General features: G+C 45.9%; 1 protein-coding gene across 1 annotated transcript in view; it reads right to left on the bottom strand.

The window, feature by feature from the left end:
* The window catches only part of LOC115076061 (sialic acid-binding Ig-like lectin 13), a 183,297-nt gene extending 165,540 nt beyond the window's left edge, over positions 1–17,757 (bottom strand). The window contains exons 1-3 of the mRNA XM_029577173.1: positions 17,546–17,757; positions 15,903–16,286; positions 596–901 (exon numbers count right to left, since the gene is read on the bottom strand). Of these exons, the coding sequence (XP_029433033.1) occupies positions 596–901; positions 15,903–16,286; positions 17,546–17,591 (736 nt within the window). The 5' untranslated portion in view covers positions 17,592–17,757. The remainder of the gene's footprint in view (positions 1–595; positions 902–15,902; positions 16,287–17,545) is intronic.
* Positions 17,758–18,718: the final 961 nt, after the last annotated feature.

Raw genomic sequence — 18,718 nt, 5'->3', positions numbered from 1 at the left:
GATAAATAAATAAATAAATAAATAAATAAATAAGTGTGTGATGTGTATGAATGGGTGAATGGAGAAATGTATGGGAGTGTGTGCATGTTGAGTGCTTTGGGTGTATGCATGTGTGGGTTCAGTGTGAGGGGTGAATGAGTGGGGGAATGGGGTATTCATGACATGGAAGTGTGGGGTGGTGACTTTGAAGGGGCCTTTTGGTGTCACATGTCACCAGTTGCTGCTATGGGCAAAGTGCTGGAAAGATACAGGGAACGTTTGAAACCAAGCATTGGTCAACATTCTAACAGTACTAACAGCTTCTAACAGTTTCCCATAGAAAGCAAAGGGGATTTTTTTGGGATGTTTGAAAATACTGACCCAATGTTTCCGATTTTCAAACTCGTTCAAGATATTCATATTTGCTTCCAGTATGCCACCTTTGGTGAATTTCTCCCTTTTTTTGGAAAGTTATTGTGCTTAAAGATAAATGGATGGACATCGGTTCCTTTTATATAATTCTTTCCAACATTCTTTATGTCAGAAATCATAAAAATGGATTTTTCTGTCACAGTGCATGTCCCACAATTTTTCCCCAAAGAAGCAAACTACTTACATTCCACATTTAAGGAGACAGTTATCTGCGTGGATGCTTTCACTGCAGGGTAATATACCAAACAGGTCAGGGTTTTGTTGTAGTCTCTTACAGATGGGATGAAGGTAATCTTGGATGTATGGGTGACTGTCCCATTTCTATTTGCAGATGATATGTTAGTCGTGGAATATGCTCTATTTAAAGTTCCTGTCCAGGTGATGATGGGGGCGGTTCCCGCACACCTCCCTGGAGCCGTGCAGGCAACATTCACTGGAACCCTTGCAGCCAGCATTGCAGCGTGTGAGACCTTGGGCTGCTCTGAGAGATCTAAAGAAGAAAGAGACAGAATGAAACTGCCACATCCCAGACCTCCTGCTGTTAACATCTGCAGCAAATTATGCCACGCCAAAGGCAATGATAAGAACATAAGATATGCCACTCTGGGTCAGACCAAGGGTCCATCAAGCCCAGCATCCTGCTTCCAACAGTGGCCAATCCAAGTCACAAGTACCTGGCAAGTATCCAAACATTAAACAGATCCCATGCTACTAATGCAGGCAACAAGCAGTGGCTATTCCCTATTAACAGCAGTTTATGGACTTCTTCTCCAGGAACTTATCCAAACCTTTTTTAAACCCAGCTACTCTAACTACATTAACTGCATCCTATGGCAACAAATTCCAGAGCTTAATTGTTCGAGTGTGTGATATTACTGCCATCTGCTCCACAGCATCACAATTAAAGCAACATGAAACATGTCTGTCAGTTGGATTTGATTGAAAGGCTGCTAATTGTTTTAGTAAACAATCAATAAATGAATTCCACTTTGCTTGCTGTGAAACATAGAAAAACATAAACTGGAATTTTTTAGGAGCGAATGACCATCATAAATACATTAAAGGACTGCATTATTGATTTTGAATGACTAATGTCACAGTGAACATTAGTGTCTAATCATCAGTCATTCAAAAAAAATAGCTCATCTCAGGGGGATATCATTGCTCATAACAATATTAGAGTATGAATGACAGTATCCTTATAATTTTTTTTTTTGATAATTTTTAAAGATATGCAAATAAAGCTTTGGGAATACTTATCTGGAGCAGGAGCTAAATATCACTGATCTGGAGCAACAGCACATATCCTTGGGGTTTAATTATTATTCTCCAGATCAGTGATATTTAGCTCCAGATCAGTGATATTTAGCTCCTGCTCCAGATAAGTATTCCCGAAGTTTTATTTGTATATCTTTAAAAATTATCAACAAAAACTTATAAGGATATTGTAATTCATACTCTTGTTATGAGCAATGATATCATCCTGAGATGAGCCACAAAACACCTTCCCTACCCTGGCACTAATAGACTCTGGCGCCGGAGGGAAGTTCATCCTGAAGGACTTACCGTATTTTTCGCTCCATAGGTCGCACCTGACCATAAGACGCACCTAGGATTCAGAGGGGGAAAATTTAAAGAAATAAATAAATGGTGTGTTCCCGGGCGTTTGTGCGTCTTATGGAGCAAATTAGGGGAGTGCATAACATTTTTTTTGTCCCCATTTCATTTTTGGGTCTGGGGAGGGCCATTTGGGTCCACTCCCCAGATCAGAAAACTTTTTTCATTCTCTTTCTGTGGGAAACCCCCCTCAAAAAAAAAAACCCCCATCCCAACCCTTTAAATTTAATTAACTACAACCCCCCACACTCCTGACATCCCCAAGACCTGCCTAAAGTCCATGATGGTCCTGGAGCGATCTACTGCACTTGGGCCGTCGGCTGCCAGTAATCAAAATGGCACTGATGGCCCTTTGCCCTTACTATGTCACAGGGGCCGACCAATGGCACCTGTAGCCCCTGTAACATATTAAGGGCAAAGGGCCGTCAGCGCCATTTTGATTACTGGCAGCCGACGGCCCTTTGCCCTTACTATGTCAACAGGGGCTACTGGTGCCATTGGTCGGCCCCTGTGACATAGTAAGGGCAAAGGGCCGTCGGCACCATTTTGATTACTGGCAGCTGATGGTCCAAGTGCAGGAGATCGCTCCCGTACCCCCGCTGGACCACTAGGGACTTTTGGCAGGTCTTGGGGGGGTCAGGAGGGTGGGGGGTTGTAGTTAGTTGCTTTTTTTTTTATATTCGCTCCATAAGACGCACAGACATTTCCCCTCCACTTTTGGGGGAAAAAAAGTGCGTCTTATGGAGCGAAAAATACAGCAGTTACTCAACTAGCCTTGCCAACACTTCCCAGAACCCCACCCCTTGAAGTCTCTTCCATCCACAGGGATCCTCTCCCTGGCTGGATCACTCAAATCACCGCACTGGTTTGTCTACGTACTGGCGTCTTTGTTGTGCTTCCCTTACTCAAAATGGTACCTAAATAAAGCTATCTCTACCGCTCTGTCTTGGTCAAAATTTGATTATGTTTCATCACTAGAGATCACAAGTCACATTGCCAAATCTAACACTACCATGTGTTAGATTGCCACAATTGCTCCACTGCTTTATTTAATGCTGTCAAGGAGGGAGCCAAGATGGCCATTTGCTAGTAGCGCTGACTCGGCGCTCCCATTGAAATTTCTGATTAAGATTTTACCTGTTGTTCATAATGCCTCCAAAAAGAAAGGGGAAAGTGAGGGTTTATCCCTCTACCCCCTCACTACCCACAGGACAAAAAAACATTGTCTAGTGTGCTCGCGTTTACCAAAAGCAGGAGGGGCCGTACCCCGCTGAAGAGTTCGGGAGGGAAGCTGCCGCCTCACCTGGGGAACTTTCTCTGAGCCCCCCCACGCCTAGGATTCCACAAGCGATATCGACTAACCTGCCATTGGAAACTGCGTTGGAGATGCCTACAGCGGAAAGCTCAGAGGCAGCCGTGGAGGGAGCAGAAACAGGCGGTTTCGAGAAAGGAGAAATATCAGAACGAGGAGGAATTACAGCTCCGATTTCAGTAGACATTTTGGTACCAGATGATACCAGCAATGGTAAGACTGTTCTGATTCCCATTACAAATGTTTCTTCATTGGTTTCATCGTCGAAACAAGAACAACGTTTTGAGTTGGTTCCTCCAAGTAAACCTGCTGTGGTTACGTTGGACTCCCTATGGGAAATGATGGCCCACCAAAATTTGGCCCTGCATAGTTGTATGAATCAAATATCTCAGATTTCCTCGAGGTTGGAAATAGTAACCCATGAACAGGATAAAAGAATAAATGCGCAAACAAATAAAATGCAACTGCTTGAAAATCAAATGAAAGAAATACAAAGAATACAAACAGTCACGATTCAGGATTGTATTACTTTAAATAAGAAAACAGAGCTTTTGGAGAACCGGTTAAGAAGGCTTAACTTAAGGCTGTTAAATTTCCCCAAAATAATAGGGGAACAACCAAGAGCAACCCTGCGTAGATATCTGAATGAAACACTACAGATTCCTATGGAAGATATACCATCCTTCAATAAGGTCTACTTTTTACCTTTTACTCGCTCACGAGAAAAGATGATACAAAGTAAAATGGACCTGGGGAATCTCACAGACTTTCTTGAATCTTCGACTGTAGAGATCATCGAGAGAGCCACCCTATTGATTTCTTTCATATATGAACAAGATATGGGTTTGATAATGAGGAATTACTTCCAATTTATGGGGGTCAACTTTACTGGCCAATTTGTTCAGATCTTCCCTGATCTGGCAAAGACCACGCAGGAAAGGAGGAAAGGTTTCCTGACACTTAGACAGGAAACTAGAGAGTTGTTTTTAATCCCTGAGCAACTGAAAGCATGACTTAATTCCCATAGAAGGGCGATAACTACGTCAATGCCTACTGAAAGTCCAATTTACTTAGCATAGTTAATAATGGGTAATGGTAAATGCAAGTTAATGGCATTTTCTTTTTGACTATTTTATTGTATTATTGAATTTATAACTTGAGCTTCCAATTTAATTTCTTAAGTGCCCTCTCCCACAATTTATATTTGGGGACTAGACTAAAGATTTGATTTCTGGAAATTATTAATGTGATAACTGGATATGCTTGATTTCTTGTTTTCTGTACAAAGATGAAAATGCTTTGTAATTATTTAAAATCAATAAACATAAAATTAAAGCTGCCAAGGAATCTTTAGTTCCCATTTTCATACGTTTAATAAATCTCTCATTGAAAAAAGGTAATGTCCTTGATAAGTTAAAATTTGCAGTTGTCTGTCCTCTTTTAAAAAAATCTAATCTTGATTCCTCTGACCTATCGAATTATAGGACAATTTCCTCCTTATCTTTTCTTTCAAAAATTCTTGAGTCCTCAGCTTTAACTCAAATATCAGATCATATAGAGAAATATGAAATCCTTGACACTCATCAATTTGGCTTTCACAAGGTTCTCAATACTGAATATTTACGTCTTTCTCTTGATGACACCATTAGAAGAGGCATTGTCAATGGCCAACAAAACATACTTATTTCATTAGACATCTCCTCGGCGTTTGACACCGTGGACCACAATATTTTATTGTACTACCTGCAAGAAATTGGTTATCTGGCACAGTATTCAATTAGTTTCGTTCTTACCACTAATCGCTCTCAACAAGTTAAAATTGCCACCTCCCTTTCAGATATCTCTCAGATCAAAACCGGTGTTCCTCAAGGTTCTGCACTTTTATCTCTGCTTTTCAATATCTATCTAGCACCCATATGCAAGATTCTCTCAAACTTAACTGATGCTTATAAACTCCATGCAGATGATATTCAATTTCTCATCTGCATTCATCCATCCTGGAAAGACACTATTGATAATCTTAATATTTGTTTCTGCTCAATAAAATCTTGGTTGGATCACAAATTATCGCTAAACATGTCAAAAACTGAATTCCTAGAACTCTCCAGTCCTTATTCCCAGATATCACAGACCACCATTTCCATCAATACTGAAATATTTACCATTAGTAAACAAATTAAAAGTTTAGGTGTTTTCCTAGATAGTACTCTGTCTTTCAAACCACAAATTAAGTACATCAAACAGGGTTTTTTCAGACTTCAGTTACTTGCTGGTTTATTCTTCTCTTCACTGCTGAATTTCGTATTGTTCTTCAATCTTCTTTATTCCCAGTTATTGACTACTGTAATGCTTTATACATTGGTCTTCCTGCTGCGACTCTACGACCTATCCAACTCTTAATCAACTTGGCTGCATGACTCCTGTCTGACACAGATTGCTCCGATCACATTACACCAACTCTAGTTCATCTCCATTGGCTATCCATATCCGAATGCATCAAATATAAACTGGGAACGATAACATATAAACTTCTTAATGGCATCTCTTGTCCATGGGCCAACTCCTTATTCAAATTTTACCAACCTACTCGTTCTCTACGCTCATCACAACACCTTCTAGAAGTCCCCTCGCCAAAAGCAGCATGCCTCTACAGTACACGTGAATGCTCCTTCTCCATTGCTGGACCTATGTTCTGGAATCTCCTCCCACTCGAAATACAAAAATGTGACTCTCTTAAAAAGTTCAAAGGTCTTCTCAAGACCCATTTGTTTAAATCTGCCTATTTTTGAGTTTTTTGATTTGAAACAGTATTTTAATTTGCTATTCTTTTATGCTTTTTAATGTAATTTTATGTTTTATGTTTATTGTCAATTATTTTATGCGTTTCATTGTTAACTGCCTAGACCATTCTGTGTTAGGCGGTCCATAAACCTAATAAATGTAAATGCTGCCGACGCGCTGAGCTTCTCCCAGCCAGGTTTGCCTCCCCAGCGTGAGTCCCAAGGGCGCCGATAATTCTCCTTGTCCCTTGGCTTGTATGCCGCCCAGCTCCTCCAGCGAAGGGCCTCCCTCAAGGCGCATGCGTGTGTCTTCCTTGGTTTCTTAAAGGGCCCGCGGCAAGAAAATGCTGCCAGCCCTCCCTGATGATATCATCCTTGGGACTGTATTTAAGGCTGGACCCAGCTTCCAGCCTTTACCTTGACAAAAGGTCTCCTCGCTTCCTGTGATCTGCATGTAGTTCCCGACTTCCTGCATTACCAACTTCCTTCTTCATTCCTGCCCTCCTAGTCCCTTTGGCTTGCCTTTGGCTCTGACCTTGGGCCAGACACCGACTACAAGTTACACCGCCTGCCACAACCTTTGCCTGGACACTGACTATGAGTTGTGCCACCTACCACGACCTTAGCTGACACAGACTATGTAATGCGTGACCTGCTTTCCTTCTGGACTTCCATCTTTGCAGAGGCCCCACGTAAGTCAAGCCGGCCCTGGTACTCGAGGGCTCAACCTGAGGGGGATGCGGGCTGGTAGAGGTGAAGCTCCAGCGGGGTCCCTGCTAGTCTTCAACCTCGCCTACTAATGGTAGGGACCTGTGGGGCTCCTCCCCACAGATGGCGACAACTCTCTCCCAGTCCAAGGGACCACCAGCATGACAGACTTGCACGAGGAGATCATCAGCTTTCATGTCCTCGAAAAATCTGTGCACCCTATTGTACTGGGGCTGCCATGGCTAGAGCTACACTCTCCCAGTATCAATTGGGGAACACTGCAGCTAACCGCTTGGTGGGCCCACTGCTGGTCTGCCTGTCTTCTTCCGGTTCAACGACCCTCGGTTCCTCTGGCTACAGTCTCCTTGAACCCGCCTCCCCAGTACACAGAGTTCGAAGACATTTTCCTGAAGAAAATGGCTGAGACACTTCCGGAACACTGAGCATTCGATTGTGCTATCGACCTCCTGCCATGTACCATACCATCCCGGGGTCGTGAGCATCCTCTTTCTCTTCCAGAGACCAAGGCTATGACACAGTATATACAGGAGTACCTGGAGAGAGGTTTTATCCGGCCTTCCACCTCCCCAGAAGGAGCCGTGTTCTTCTTTGTCGCCAAGGACGGTACACTCAAACTTTGCATCGACTATCAGGGCCTGAACGCCATAACTAAGAGGGATCAGTATCCTTTGCCCCTCATTCTGGAGCTCTTGGACTGACTGCAAGGAGCTAAGATCTTTACTAAGCTGGACCTCTAGGGTGCATACAACTTGATCCAGATCCTCATCTACTCCAAAGATCTCCACTCTCATCGGCAGGATGTCAAGCGTGTACTCCAGTGATTGTAGATCCATAAACTGTATGCCAAACTTGAGAAATGTCTGTTTGAGCGCAAATCAGTCCCCTTCCTGGGGTATATCATATCCAGTACTGGATTCCACATGGACCCAGAGGTTTCTTATATCCAAAGGTGGCCCCAACCATCCGGCCTTCGGGCTCTGCAATACTTCCTGGGTTTCACAAACTTTTATAGACATTTCATTCCGCGGTACTCCCGTCACTCCACTCACCGCGCTCACAAAGAAGGGTGCCTATCCCAAGAAGTGGCCTCCTGAAGCAGTTACAACATTCAATAATTTGAAGCAAGCCTTCCTTCAAGACACTTGCTTGCATCACCCGGATCCCTCGCATCCATTTATCCTGGAGGTAGATGCCTTCTCCACAGCAGTGGGAGCGATGCTGAGTCAATATTCTGACAAGGGAACCCTAAGACCCTGCTCCTTCTTCTCCTGGAAGTTTTCCCTAGTAGAAAGGAATTATGGCATTTGCGATAAAAAACTGCTAGCCATCAAGTTGGCTTTTGAAGAGTGGTGCCAGTGGTTGGAGGGCACCTAGCAAACCATTACATTATACACTGACCACATAAATCTAGAGTACCTTCGCCACACCCAGAGCCTGAACACCCGCCAGGCCCACTGTCCTTATTCTTTAGCCACTTCGACTTCGTATTACGCCACCGGCTGGCTTCCAAGAACACTTGTGCAGACGCACTCTCACGAGCATTTGAGACTGAGGATAGGCCCAACTCCCCGGCTACATCATTGACCCAGCTTGGGTACTTCTGGCCACAGCCCTGCCAGCTCCTCACAGGAAGACCATAGTTCCTCTGCGGCACTGCTAGAAGGTACTGGAGTGGTCCCACGACTCACGCACCGTGGGTCATCCAGGAAGGTCTAAAACTCTGGAGCTGCTGCAATGGTACTACTAGTGGCCACGCGTGGAAAAGGATATCAGGGTCTACGTGGACTCGTGTCCTATCTGTGACCAACAAAAGCCCATGATAGGACGACTTTGGGGGCTGTTACAGCCGCTGCTGGCCCCCAAGGAACCCTGGACCCACCTGTCCACAGATTTTATGGTGGAACTTCCTCTCTCAAGCAGCTGTTGCATCATTTGGGTCATCATAGACCAGATTTCAAAGATGGCCCATTTCACTGCTCTTCCCAGCCTACCCTAAGCTCCTGAACCGGCAAAGCTCTTTACTACTCACATTTTTCGCCTGTACGGGCTTCCACAACATATTGTCCCCAATCGAGGGGTTCAATTTACCGCCAAATTCTGGCGCTCATTATGCCACAAGTTTAACATTCTGTTGGATTTCATCACTGCCTATCACCCCTAGGGTAATGGCCAAGCGGAGCGAACTAACTGCACCTTGAAGACCTTCCTTCTTTCTGAGTGACCGCCAAGATGACTGGGCCTCTCTTCTCCCTTAGGCTGAATTTTCCTACAATTCACACATCAACTTGGCCACAGGGTCCTCACCATTCCTTGTAGTGTACAGGAAACAACCTGCACCACCACTTCCTATACCACTCTCAATATCTTCCCCAGCGGCTCAGTTGACCGCCCAAGCACTCCAAAAGCTATGGATTCAAACCAAAATATGATCCAGGAAGCGACCCTGAAAGCAAAGAAGACAGCAGACAAACACCGGCGAGCAGCACCCTACTTCAACCCAGGGGACAGGGTCTGGCTCAGCACTCGCCACATCAGACTCAGGGTGCTCTCCATGAGACTGGCCCCCTGCTATATCAGGCCCTTCTCGATCATTAGGTGTAATGGACCCGTCATATACCAGTTGTGATTACCTTCATCTTTGAAGATTCATAACAGCTTCCTTGTATCTCTGCTCAAGCCTCTGGTCCTGTCATGGCCCCATCGGAAGCTCCCAGAACCCCAAGATCTGTCATCTGACGAGGATCAGATTTATCAGGTAAAAGAAGTCCTGGATGTGAGGCGACGCCATAAGAGATGGGAATATCTGATTTCCTGAGAGGGCTTTGGACCCGAAGAGAACACCTGGGAACCCACTTCCAACATCTTAGACAAGGTCCTGCTCAGACACGTCCACAGTAAGCATCCCAGGAAGCCCAAGACTTCAAGAAGGGAGCGTAGAGGAGGGGGTAACGTCGCAGTCAGCTTCCCTCACCTGTCGCGGCAGGAGGATCGCTCTGGTTGAGGTTGGGCATGCACCGTCCCGCCGACAGCTCCCTGCTCTGGTCACACAGCAGGGAGCTGACACCGTCCTCCCCTCTGGCCCTCCTACGCGCACGCGCGTCTTTCTCCCCAATGTAAAGGGCCAGCGGCGGGAAAGCTCCCCATGGCCCTGACTGATGACATCTGGCTGGGGGACTATTTAAGCCCAACTGTGCTGCTCCTTTCTCGCCTCAGCCTAGAGAACATAAGAACATAAGAAATTGCCATGCTGGGTCAGACCAAGGGTCCATCAAGCCCAGCATCCTGTTTCTAACAGAGGCCAAACCAGGCCACAAGAATCTGGCAATTATCCAAACACTAAGAAGATCCCATGCTACTGATGCAATTAATAGCAGTGGCTATTCCCTAAGTAAACTTGATTAATAGCCGTTAATGGACTTCTCCTCCAAAAACTTATCCAAATCTTTTTTGAACCCAGCTACACTAACTGCACTAACCACATCCTCTGGCAACAAATTCCAGAGCTTTATTGTGCGTTGAGTGAAAAAAGATTTTCTCCGATTAGTCTTAAATGTGCTACTTGCTAACTTCATGGAATGCCCCCTAGTCCTTCTATTATTCGAAAGTGTAAATAACCGAGTCACATCTACTCATTCAAGACCTCTCATGATCTTAAAGACCTCTATCATATCCCCCCTCAGCCGTCTCTTCTCCAAGCTGAACAGCCCTAACCTCTTCAGCCTTTCCTCATAGGGGAGCTGTTCCATCCCCTTTATCATTTTGGTTGCCCTTCTCTGTACCTTCTCCATCGCAACTATATCTTTTTTGAGATGCGGCGACCAGAATTGTACACAGTATTCAAGGTGGTCTCACCATGGAGCGATATAGAGGCATTAAGACATTTTCCGTTTTATTATACATTCCCTTCCTAATAATTCCTAACAATCTGTTTGCTTTTTTGACTGCTGCAGCACACTGAGCCGACGATTTTAAAGTATTATCCACTATGATGCCTAGATCTTTTTCCTAGGTGGTAGCTCCTAATATGGAACCTACAGCAAGGGTTATTTTTCCCTATATGCAACACCTTGCACTTCTCCACATTAAATTTCATCTGCCATTTGGATGCCCAATCTTCCAGTCTTGCAAGGTCCTCCTGTAATGTATCACAGTCTGCTTGTGATTTAACTACTCTGAATAATTTTGTATCATCCGCAAATTTGATAACCTCACTCGTCGTATTCCTTTCCAGATCATTTATATATATATTGAAAAGCACCGGTCCAAGTACAGATCCCTGAAGTACTCCACTGTTTACCCTTTTCCACTGTTTACCCTTTTCCACTGAGAAAATTGACCATTTAATCCTACTCTCATTGATCATTTAATCCTACTCTCTGTTTCCTGTCTTTTAACCAGTTTGTAATCCACCAGGTTGCTTCCTGACTCTGTGCTCCTGGTTCCTGTTCCTGTGCTCCTGCTCCTGGCATGTGTTCCTACTCCTATTCATCAGATTCCTCAGACTGCTTCTCTGGCTTTGACCCCGGTACGTTTCCTGGACCTTGCATCATCTGCTGCCTGCCTCAACTATCTGCCTGTTGTTGTGTCCGTCGGTTCCAGACGCCCTCTCTCCGCCCTCCTCCCTCTTTGTCCGCGGGAAGATTGGCTGCTGCGGCATCTTCCTGCCATGGTCCTCCAGCGTTCCCAGACCGGCTCCACGCTGCTAACCGCCATGTTTCCTGCAGGCCTAGGAGTGCGTGCGCGGAGTGGTCCCGACTGAAGTACCGGCGATGGCGCGAACCTCGGGGGCGTCCCCCGAAGATGATGTCACCCGCGACGGATATTTAAGTTAGCAAGGATAAGGAATGACAATGGATTTGGATGCGTTCTATCTAAGCTACTCTGCCTCCTCGGACTAACCAGGGATAACCGCTCCTCGGGGACCTCGCTCTTTCTCTTACTTTGTAGATTGCAGTCTGGAACCGGTACTCGCTCTTCAAGGGCTCTTGTTCCCGGACTTCTTTGAATTCACTTCTGCCTGGAAGTCAGCACTGCCTACTACATCTGTGAGTTACCATCGCTCTCTCAGAGCTTTCCCTGGAACCAGGTACTCGCTCCTCGAGGGCCTATACATTCCAGCTCCTGGGCTTCTATGAGACATTGTGTGAGTCTTACCATCAGGTTCGGTACATGAACTCTGCTTACCCTGCCTTCTCACTATATTTCAGTTTCTCTACAGCTCAGCCTCCAGGGATCACTGTTCCAGCTTCTGAGGGACTACAGCCCAGCCGGGCATTCCAGCTCACTACTGCCACCTCTGGCGGTTCAGTATACTGTCTAATAAAAGAACTAGTGTGTGTCTGTCTCCATACTCTGAGCCTGACCGGTGGACCCTCTCGGGGTCTTCCCCGGGGGTGTGATCATCTGCCACTGGTCCAAGGATCCACCCACAACTCTCCTAAATACTACAGATTGCTAACTACTCACGGAGAACACATCAGATTACTAACTCCTATCTGATTGCTCCTCCCACCAGATAGCAGTTTCACTACAGATTGCTAACTCCTATCTGATTGTTCCTCCCATCAGATAGCGGTTTCATTACAGATTGCTAACTCCATGGATCCGGCACAACTGACTGCTTTGCAGGCCATACCAGGCTTGGCCCAGCGCATTGTGGAGCAGCAAGACGCCTTGGAGTAAAGTACTGCAGCATTTCATCAGCTACACACATCGAAGGTTTAAGGCACAGCCTCCAACCAAGAAGGTCAGTCACCGGAGGTAACTTTGAAGACTGCTGAACCACTGGCAGCTCCAAACCGCTTTTCCGGAGAAATCCAGAAGACCCGGGGCTTTTTGAACCAGTGCTGCATGCACTTTGCCTTACAGCCGTCTCTATTTCCTACAGATCTCTCCAAGACTACCTACATCCTTTCATCCCTGGATGGTAGGGCCCTGTCTTGGGCATCCACCTTGTGGGAACGCAAGGACTCTCTTTTGCAGAACATAGAGGGATTTATGGACTTGTTTAAATCCGTTTTTGATGACCCTGCTTGAACTTCTATTGTCGGTTCTGCTTTAGTGGATTTGAAGCAAGGCAGCAGATCTTTGGCTGAATTTGCCATAGAGTTCAAAACTCTTGCGGCAGAACTCCGTTGGGAACCCAGATGTCTCAAGACTCTCTTTTGCAGAGGCCTGGATAACCGTTTGAAGGACGAGCTGGCCGCTCGCCAGACACCTGACTCGCTGGACAAATTAATAGCCTTGGTCACTCGGATTGATCAACGAAACCGGGACAAGGTGAAGGAACTCTGGCCTAGGGTGTTACCCGGGTTGGAACAGGCCAGTGTTGTCTCTACACCTCGGAAGGTTCCAGTAGTCCCTGCTGCCGATACAGATGAACCTATGCAACTTGGTCGTGGACACTTGACTTCAAAGGAGAGACGATTTCGGAAGAAGCGCGGCCTTTGCATGTACTGTGGTCAACCCGGCCATGATGTTTCTACATGCTCCATTCGTCCGGGAAATGGAAGGGCCTAAGTCCTGCAGGAGGACTGTTCTTAGGCCATACCGCGACATCTCCTTCGCTCTCTCTCCCAGTCTCTTCGACCTACGGACCAATCACGGTTCAGACTCCTGCTCTGGTGGACTCAGGGGCAGGAGGCAATTTCATTCTCAGATGTCTAGTAGAAGACCTGAGGAGTCCCTTCATCAAATTAGAAGATCCGCTATTGTGTTACAACTTGAAGTGGGCTTTGGACGTTCTCCAACTTCGCCACTTCCACTGAAGATCTGTGACATCCCCAGCAGCTCCTCCATTGCTGCTGATATCTACAACAACATACTCAGCGAATTTTCTTCCAAGACTCAAGATCCACCTGTCGTCTATGCAGAAGACGACTTAGTACAAAGTCGAAGAGTCTGGATGTTCGTAAAGAGGCAAGACTTTTGAATACCTTCTAAAGTGGGAAGGTTTTGGCCCCGAAGAAAACTCTTGGGAGCCTCAGACCAATATCCTGGACAAAGAGATGCTTCATCAGTTCCACCTCGCGCATCCTTCAAAACCTAAGCCTGGTACACGAAGAGGAATTTGCCCTTTGAAGGGGGGTACTGTTGTGTCCTTCGGTTCCCAATGCCCTCTCTCCGCCCTCCTCACCTCTTTGGCGCCTCCCTCTTCATCCGCGGGAAGATTGGCTGCTGCAGCGTCTTCCTGCCGTGGTCCTCTGCCATGTTTCCTGCAGGCCTAGGGGCGCGTGCGCGGCCCCGACTGAAGTACCGGCGATGGCGTGAACCTCGGGGGCATCCCCCGAAGATGACGTCACCCGCAACAGATATTTAAGGTCTTAGAATTTGCTAACACATCGAATTAGCAAGGATAAGGAATGATAACGGATTTGGATTCGTTCTATCTAAGCTGCTCTGCCTCCTCGGACTAACCAGGGGTAACCGCTCCTCGGGGACCTCGCTCTCTCTCTTACTTTGTAGTCTGCTTGTTGTCTTTTAGAAAAAAACTTAAAACCTGGCTCTTTCAACAAGCCTTCCCCTAACTTAGTCATACATTATGTACTTAGGCCTTCCATCTAAGGCATTCCATCTCAGGCATTGCAACTGACCATTGCACGCCATCTCAAACATTGTAAATGATTTGCTATAGTTACCGAGTTTCCTATCTACTACAGCTTCTTCATACCCCAAGTTCCACTACCCTTGTTTTATTGTAACTTTTGCCTCTTCGTTGCAGTTAATGTTCTGGTTTATGTTAAATCCCCCTGTTCCTTGTAAACCGATATGATCTGATCTGTATCATGAATGTCGGTATAAAAAAGTACTAAATAAATAAATAAATAGATTGCAGTCTGGAACCGGTACTCGCTCCTCAAGGGCCCTTGTTCCCGGACTTCTTTGAATTCACTTCTGCCTGGAAGTCAGCATTGCCTACTACATCTGTGAGTTACTATCGCTCTCTCAGAGCTTTCCCTGGAACCAGGTACTCACTCCTCGAGGGCCTATACATTCCAGCTCCTGGGCTTCTATGAGACATTGTGTGAGTCTTACCATCAGGTTCGGTACATGAACTCTGCTTACCCTGCCTACTCACTATATTTCAGTTTCTCTACAGCTCAGCCTCCAGGGATCGCTGTTCCAGCTTCTGAGGGACTACAGCCCAGCCGGGCATTCCAGCCGGGCATTCTGAGGGACTACAGCCCAGCCGGGCATTCCAGCTCACTACTGCCACCTCAGTATACTGTCTAATAAAAGAACTAGTGTGTGTCTGTCTCCATACTCTGAGCCTGACCGGTGGTCCCTCTCGGGGTGTTCCCCGGGGGCGTGGTCACCTGCCACTGGTTCAGGGATCTACCCACAACTCTCCTAAATACTACAGATTGCTAACTACTCACGGAGAACACATCAGATTGCTAACTCCTATCTGATTGCTCCTCCTACCAGATAGCAGTTTCACTACAGATTGCTAACTCCTATCTGATTGCTCCTCCCATCAGATAGCGGTTTCATTACACCTGTCCATTGGATCTCATCATCTCACTGCCTGCCCTGACCTCTGGCCTCCAACTGGACTCTTCTCGCCACCGGCCTCGACCTCTGGAACGTCTGACCACGCCTTCTGACTCCATGGGATCCTTCATCGACCGGAGACCCACGACTAAGTCCAGCCAGCCCTGGTACCCAAGGGCTTAACCTGCAGGGAATGAGAGCTGGTACTGGTGAAGGTCCAGTTGGGTCTCCGTACTGACAGTATCCGCCTCCCAACGACGAGGACCTACAAGGGGTTTACCGACTGCAAGTAGCGCCAACCTCATCTCGGCACAGAGGTCCACCAATCAACAGACACTATTGTTCATTGTGACATTAGTCATTCAGAATCAATAATACCGTCCTTGAATGTATCTAGGATGGTCATTCTCTCCTAAGAAATTCCATCTAGTGAAGTTTATGCTTTTCTATGTTTCACAGCAAATAAACTGGAATCATTTATTGATTGTTTACTTTATTCTACTTTGGGTTCACTGTTTACTGAATTGTTTTAATAAATCAGAGAAGCACAAACTACTTACCTGTTACATTCACAAAAGGTCTAATTTTGTTGAAGAAACTATAAAGAAATCCTCCCTCAATCCTGAAGAAATATCTTCCAATATCCTCCTCCTTGGCATCATTGATCCTGAGGGTGCAGTCCTGTTTCTTTAAGTCCCCCACGAGCTGGAAGCGATTTCTGGTATTCTCAGACACTTCTCTAGAGCCATCATTAGTTGCTACGGGCTTGTTTATTCCAGGAATGTCTGCTTCCCTGAACCAGTATCCATGAGGGTTATCTCCTAATATTACAGTTGATGGGAAACCGAATTTACATGGGATAACAACACACAATCCCTGCTGCACTGTCACACTATCAGAGGAATTCATATAAAACTCTATCGGAGTTACCTGGTAGAGAAAACCTGCAGAGAGAGATACATTTAGGGTTATAAATATACAGTTTTTCAAACTGAATTTCAGTTTTAATATAGGAATAAGCCCAAAATGCTCACAACACAACACATTACAGCTGCAGAATCAAATGGAGATAAAGTGATTAGTTTCTAAAAACAACAGCAATACTTAAAGTTCTTTAAAATGTTTTAAGAGTTTGAACTTAAAATAGGTAATTTTCAAAGGCATTTGTGCACATAAAAACTAGTTCTAAGCATGTAAGTGGCTCTTTCAGAACAGCTCAGTGGGTATGCATGTAAAGTACAGGTGGAATAACATTTTGTGTGTACTTTTTTTCTGTGCATATAGGCATTGCCAGAGAGTGGAGGTAGGGCTGGATCCAGATTTACACACATACTTTCAATTCTCAAAAGTGTGCATGTACATCCAAACAAATGTTATTTATTTATTTAAAAACTTTTCTATACCGTTGCTAAGTTAGATACCGTCGCAACGGTTTACATGTAGGCACATATTTAATGTAGGTAAAAGTGTACAATAGTACATTCTAACAGGTGCAGTCAAAGGTTCGGTTACAATATATCATTACATCAGTTACATCAGTTTTCAGCCAGGTGTAACTTTATTTTTGAAATTGGGGGAGGGAGAAGTTAACACATACCTGCGAATTTTTAAAGCTGATTAATGCACATAAATATGCTTTGTCAAATTTATTTGGGCTTAAAGTCTGAGGGTAAAATGTATCTACAGAATTTAGCCTATGCAGGCTGTGAAAATAACTCAAAATCCTGAACTTAAGATTTTTTGCTAGCCCGAAACCCTCCCTCTCTAGAAAGGATCAGCGATGGAGAGCCTGAGCCCCAGAGTATGCAGGATCCAGACTTTCTACTCCCACTTGCTGCTCTTGGGGATTCCTGTTTATTTCAGAGAAGTGTCTGTATCCGATCTAATGAGACCCTTCCCTGATCCAGGCCAGGAACAAAAACAGTAACAGACCCTGATGAGTGCAGCCTCATGTCTATGTGTCACACTTTACCGCCAGAGTCTGTGTCTGTTCCATACTCACCCTCCCATTGCGCTTAGCGCACTCGGCAGAAGAAGCCCTGCTCTCTGCATCCTTCTCAAGGTACCCACTTTCCTTACAGTGTCTGTAGACCCTGCCCTGATCATGGACAGGAATAAAAGCAGTAACATCCCTAATGAATGCAGTCTCCTTTCCATGTGTTACATTTACTTCGGCCAGTGTCTGAGTCTGTCTCATACTCACCCTCCCATACTACCAGACTCATCAGAAGAAGACCTGCTCTCTGCATTCTTCCCAAATAACCCACTGTCCATGCAGTGAAATTGTTAACAGAAGAGTCAGCCCTGAGGGCGGTTGGTTCTGGGTCCTTGGGCTGTGGCTGGAGTAGAAAAAACAGTCGGGAGCCGACACCAGCGAGGGGCCAACCGGCTCACAGGCCCGGCCGCGCCCCAACTCTTTGCCTGGGTTCCCTTGGTAACGGGAAATCCCGTAAGAAAGAGGGCGGGGCTGTGCAGGGGCGTGGCCTGAGAACAAGTAGTGGAGAGAAGGGACGCTTATGGAGGCGCGTAAAAGGTGAGAGGACCACAGAAAGGGGCATGGTGGACTGACGGGCAGGAGCGGAGGACCCTGGAAGGGCATCTGGAAAGGGAACTAGGGTACTGAGGAACTCAGTGTAAATAGGTAGGGGCCGTAGGGGCGTGTAAATAGGTAGGGGCAGTAATAGGGGAAGTAGGAGAGGAATCCAAAAAAGAGCCATAGAGAGGAAGAGATATGAAGGTGGGCCAAGAAAGAGGTGTTTGGGAAACAGTAACTCAGGAAGTAGCTTGGTGGTGGTTGGGTACGATGGCTGTTCATTGGGGGAACAGGTGGGTATTGGAGAAGGGGTAAGGTGAGGATCCGCAAAGGTCCGTAGGTGGGGTTCAGGAGGGAGAGCACCTGGGAAGAGACCATGGGCATGGTGGATATGAAGGAAAGAACACTAGAAGAGGCCATGGAGGATAGGGGAAATGAAGTCAAGGATGGAAGAGGCAATGCAGGGGGTGGCTGGGAATATGAGGGAAAGGACCTGGGAAGGGTCCTTGGACAGATGTATGAGTCATAGGACCTGGGAAGGGCTGTAGGGGGAATGGGTAGGAGAGAGACCTGTGAAGAAGCCATGGGGACTATGCTGGAAGACCTCTGATTCTTTTAAGTACCTAGCAAGGTATCTTGGAAGGCACCGTGACCTGTTAAGACATCAGTGGTATCATGGTTTTACTAGAGGTAGATCTTGTCAGTCCAAGCTGATCAATTTCTTTGATTGGGTGACCAGAGAGTTAGATCAAAGGAGAGCGCTAGATATAGTGTACTTGGATTTCACTTCAACATACGCGGCTTATAAATAAATCGAATGCCCTTGGTATGGGCCCTAGAGTA

This window comes from Rhinatrema bivittatum, chromosome 14 (assembly GCF_901001135.1).
Source record: "Rhinatrema bivittatum chromosome 14, aRhiBiv1.1, whole genome shotgun sequence".
Lineage (NCBI taxonomy): Eukaryota > Metazoa > Chordata > Amphibia > Gymnophiona > Rhinatrematidae > Rhinatrema > Rhinatrema bivittatum.
This window is presented reverse-complemented; position numbering and strand designations above follow the sequence as displayed.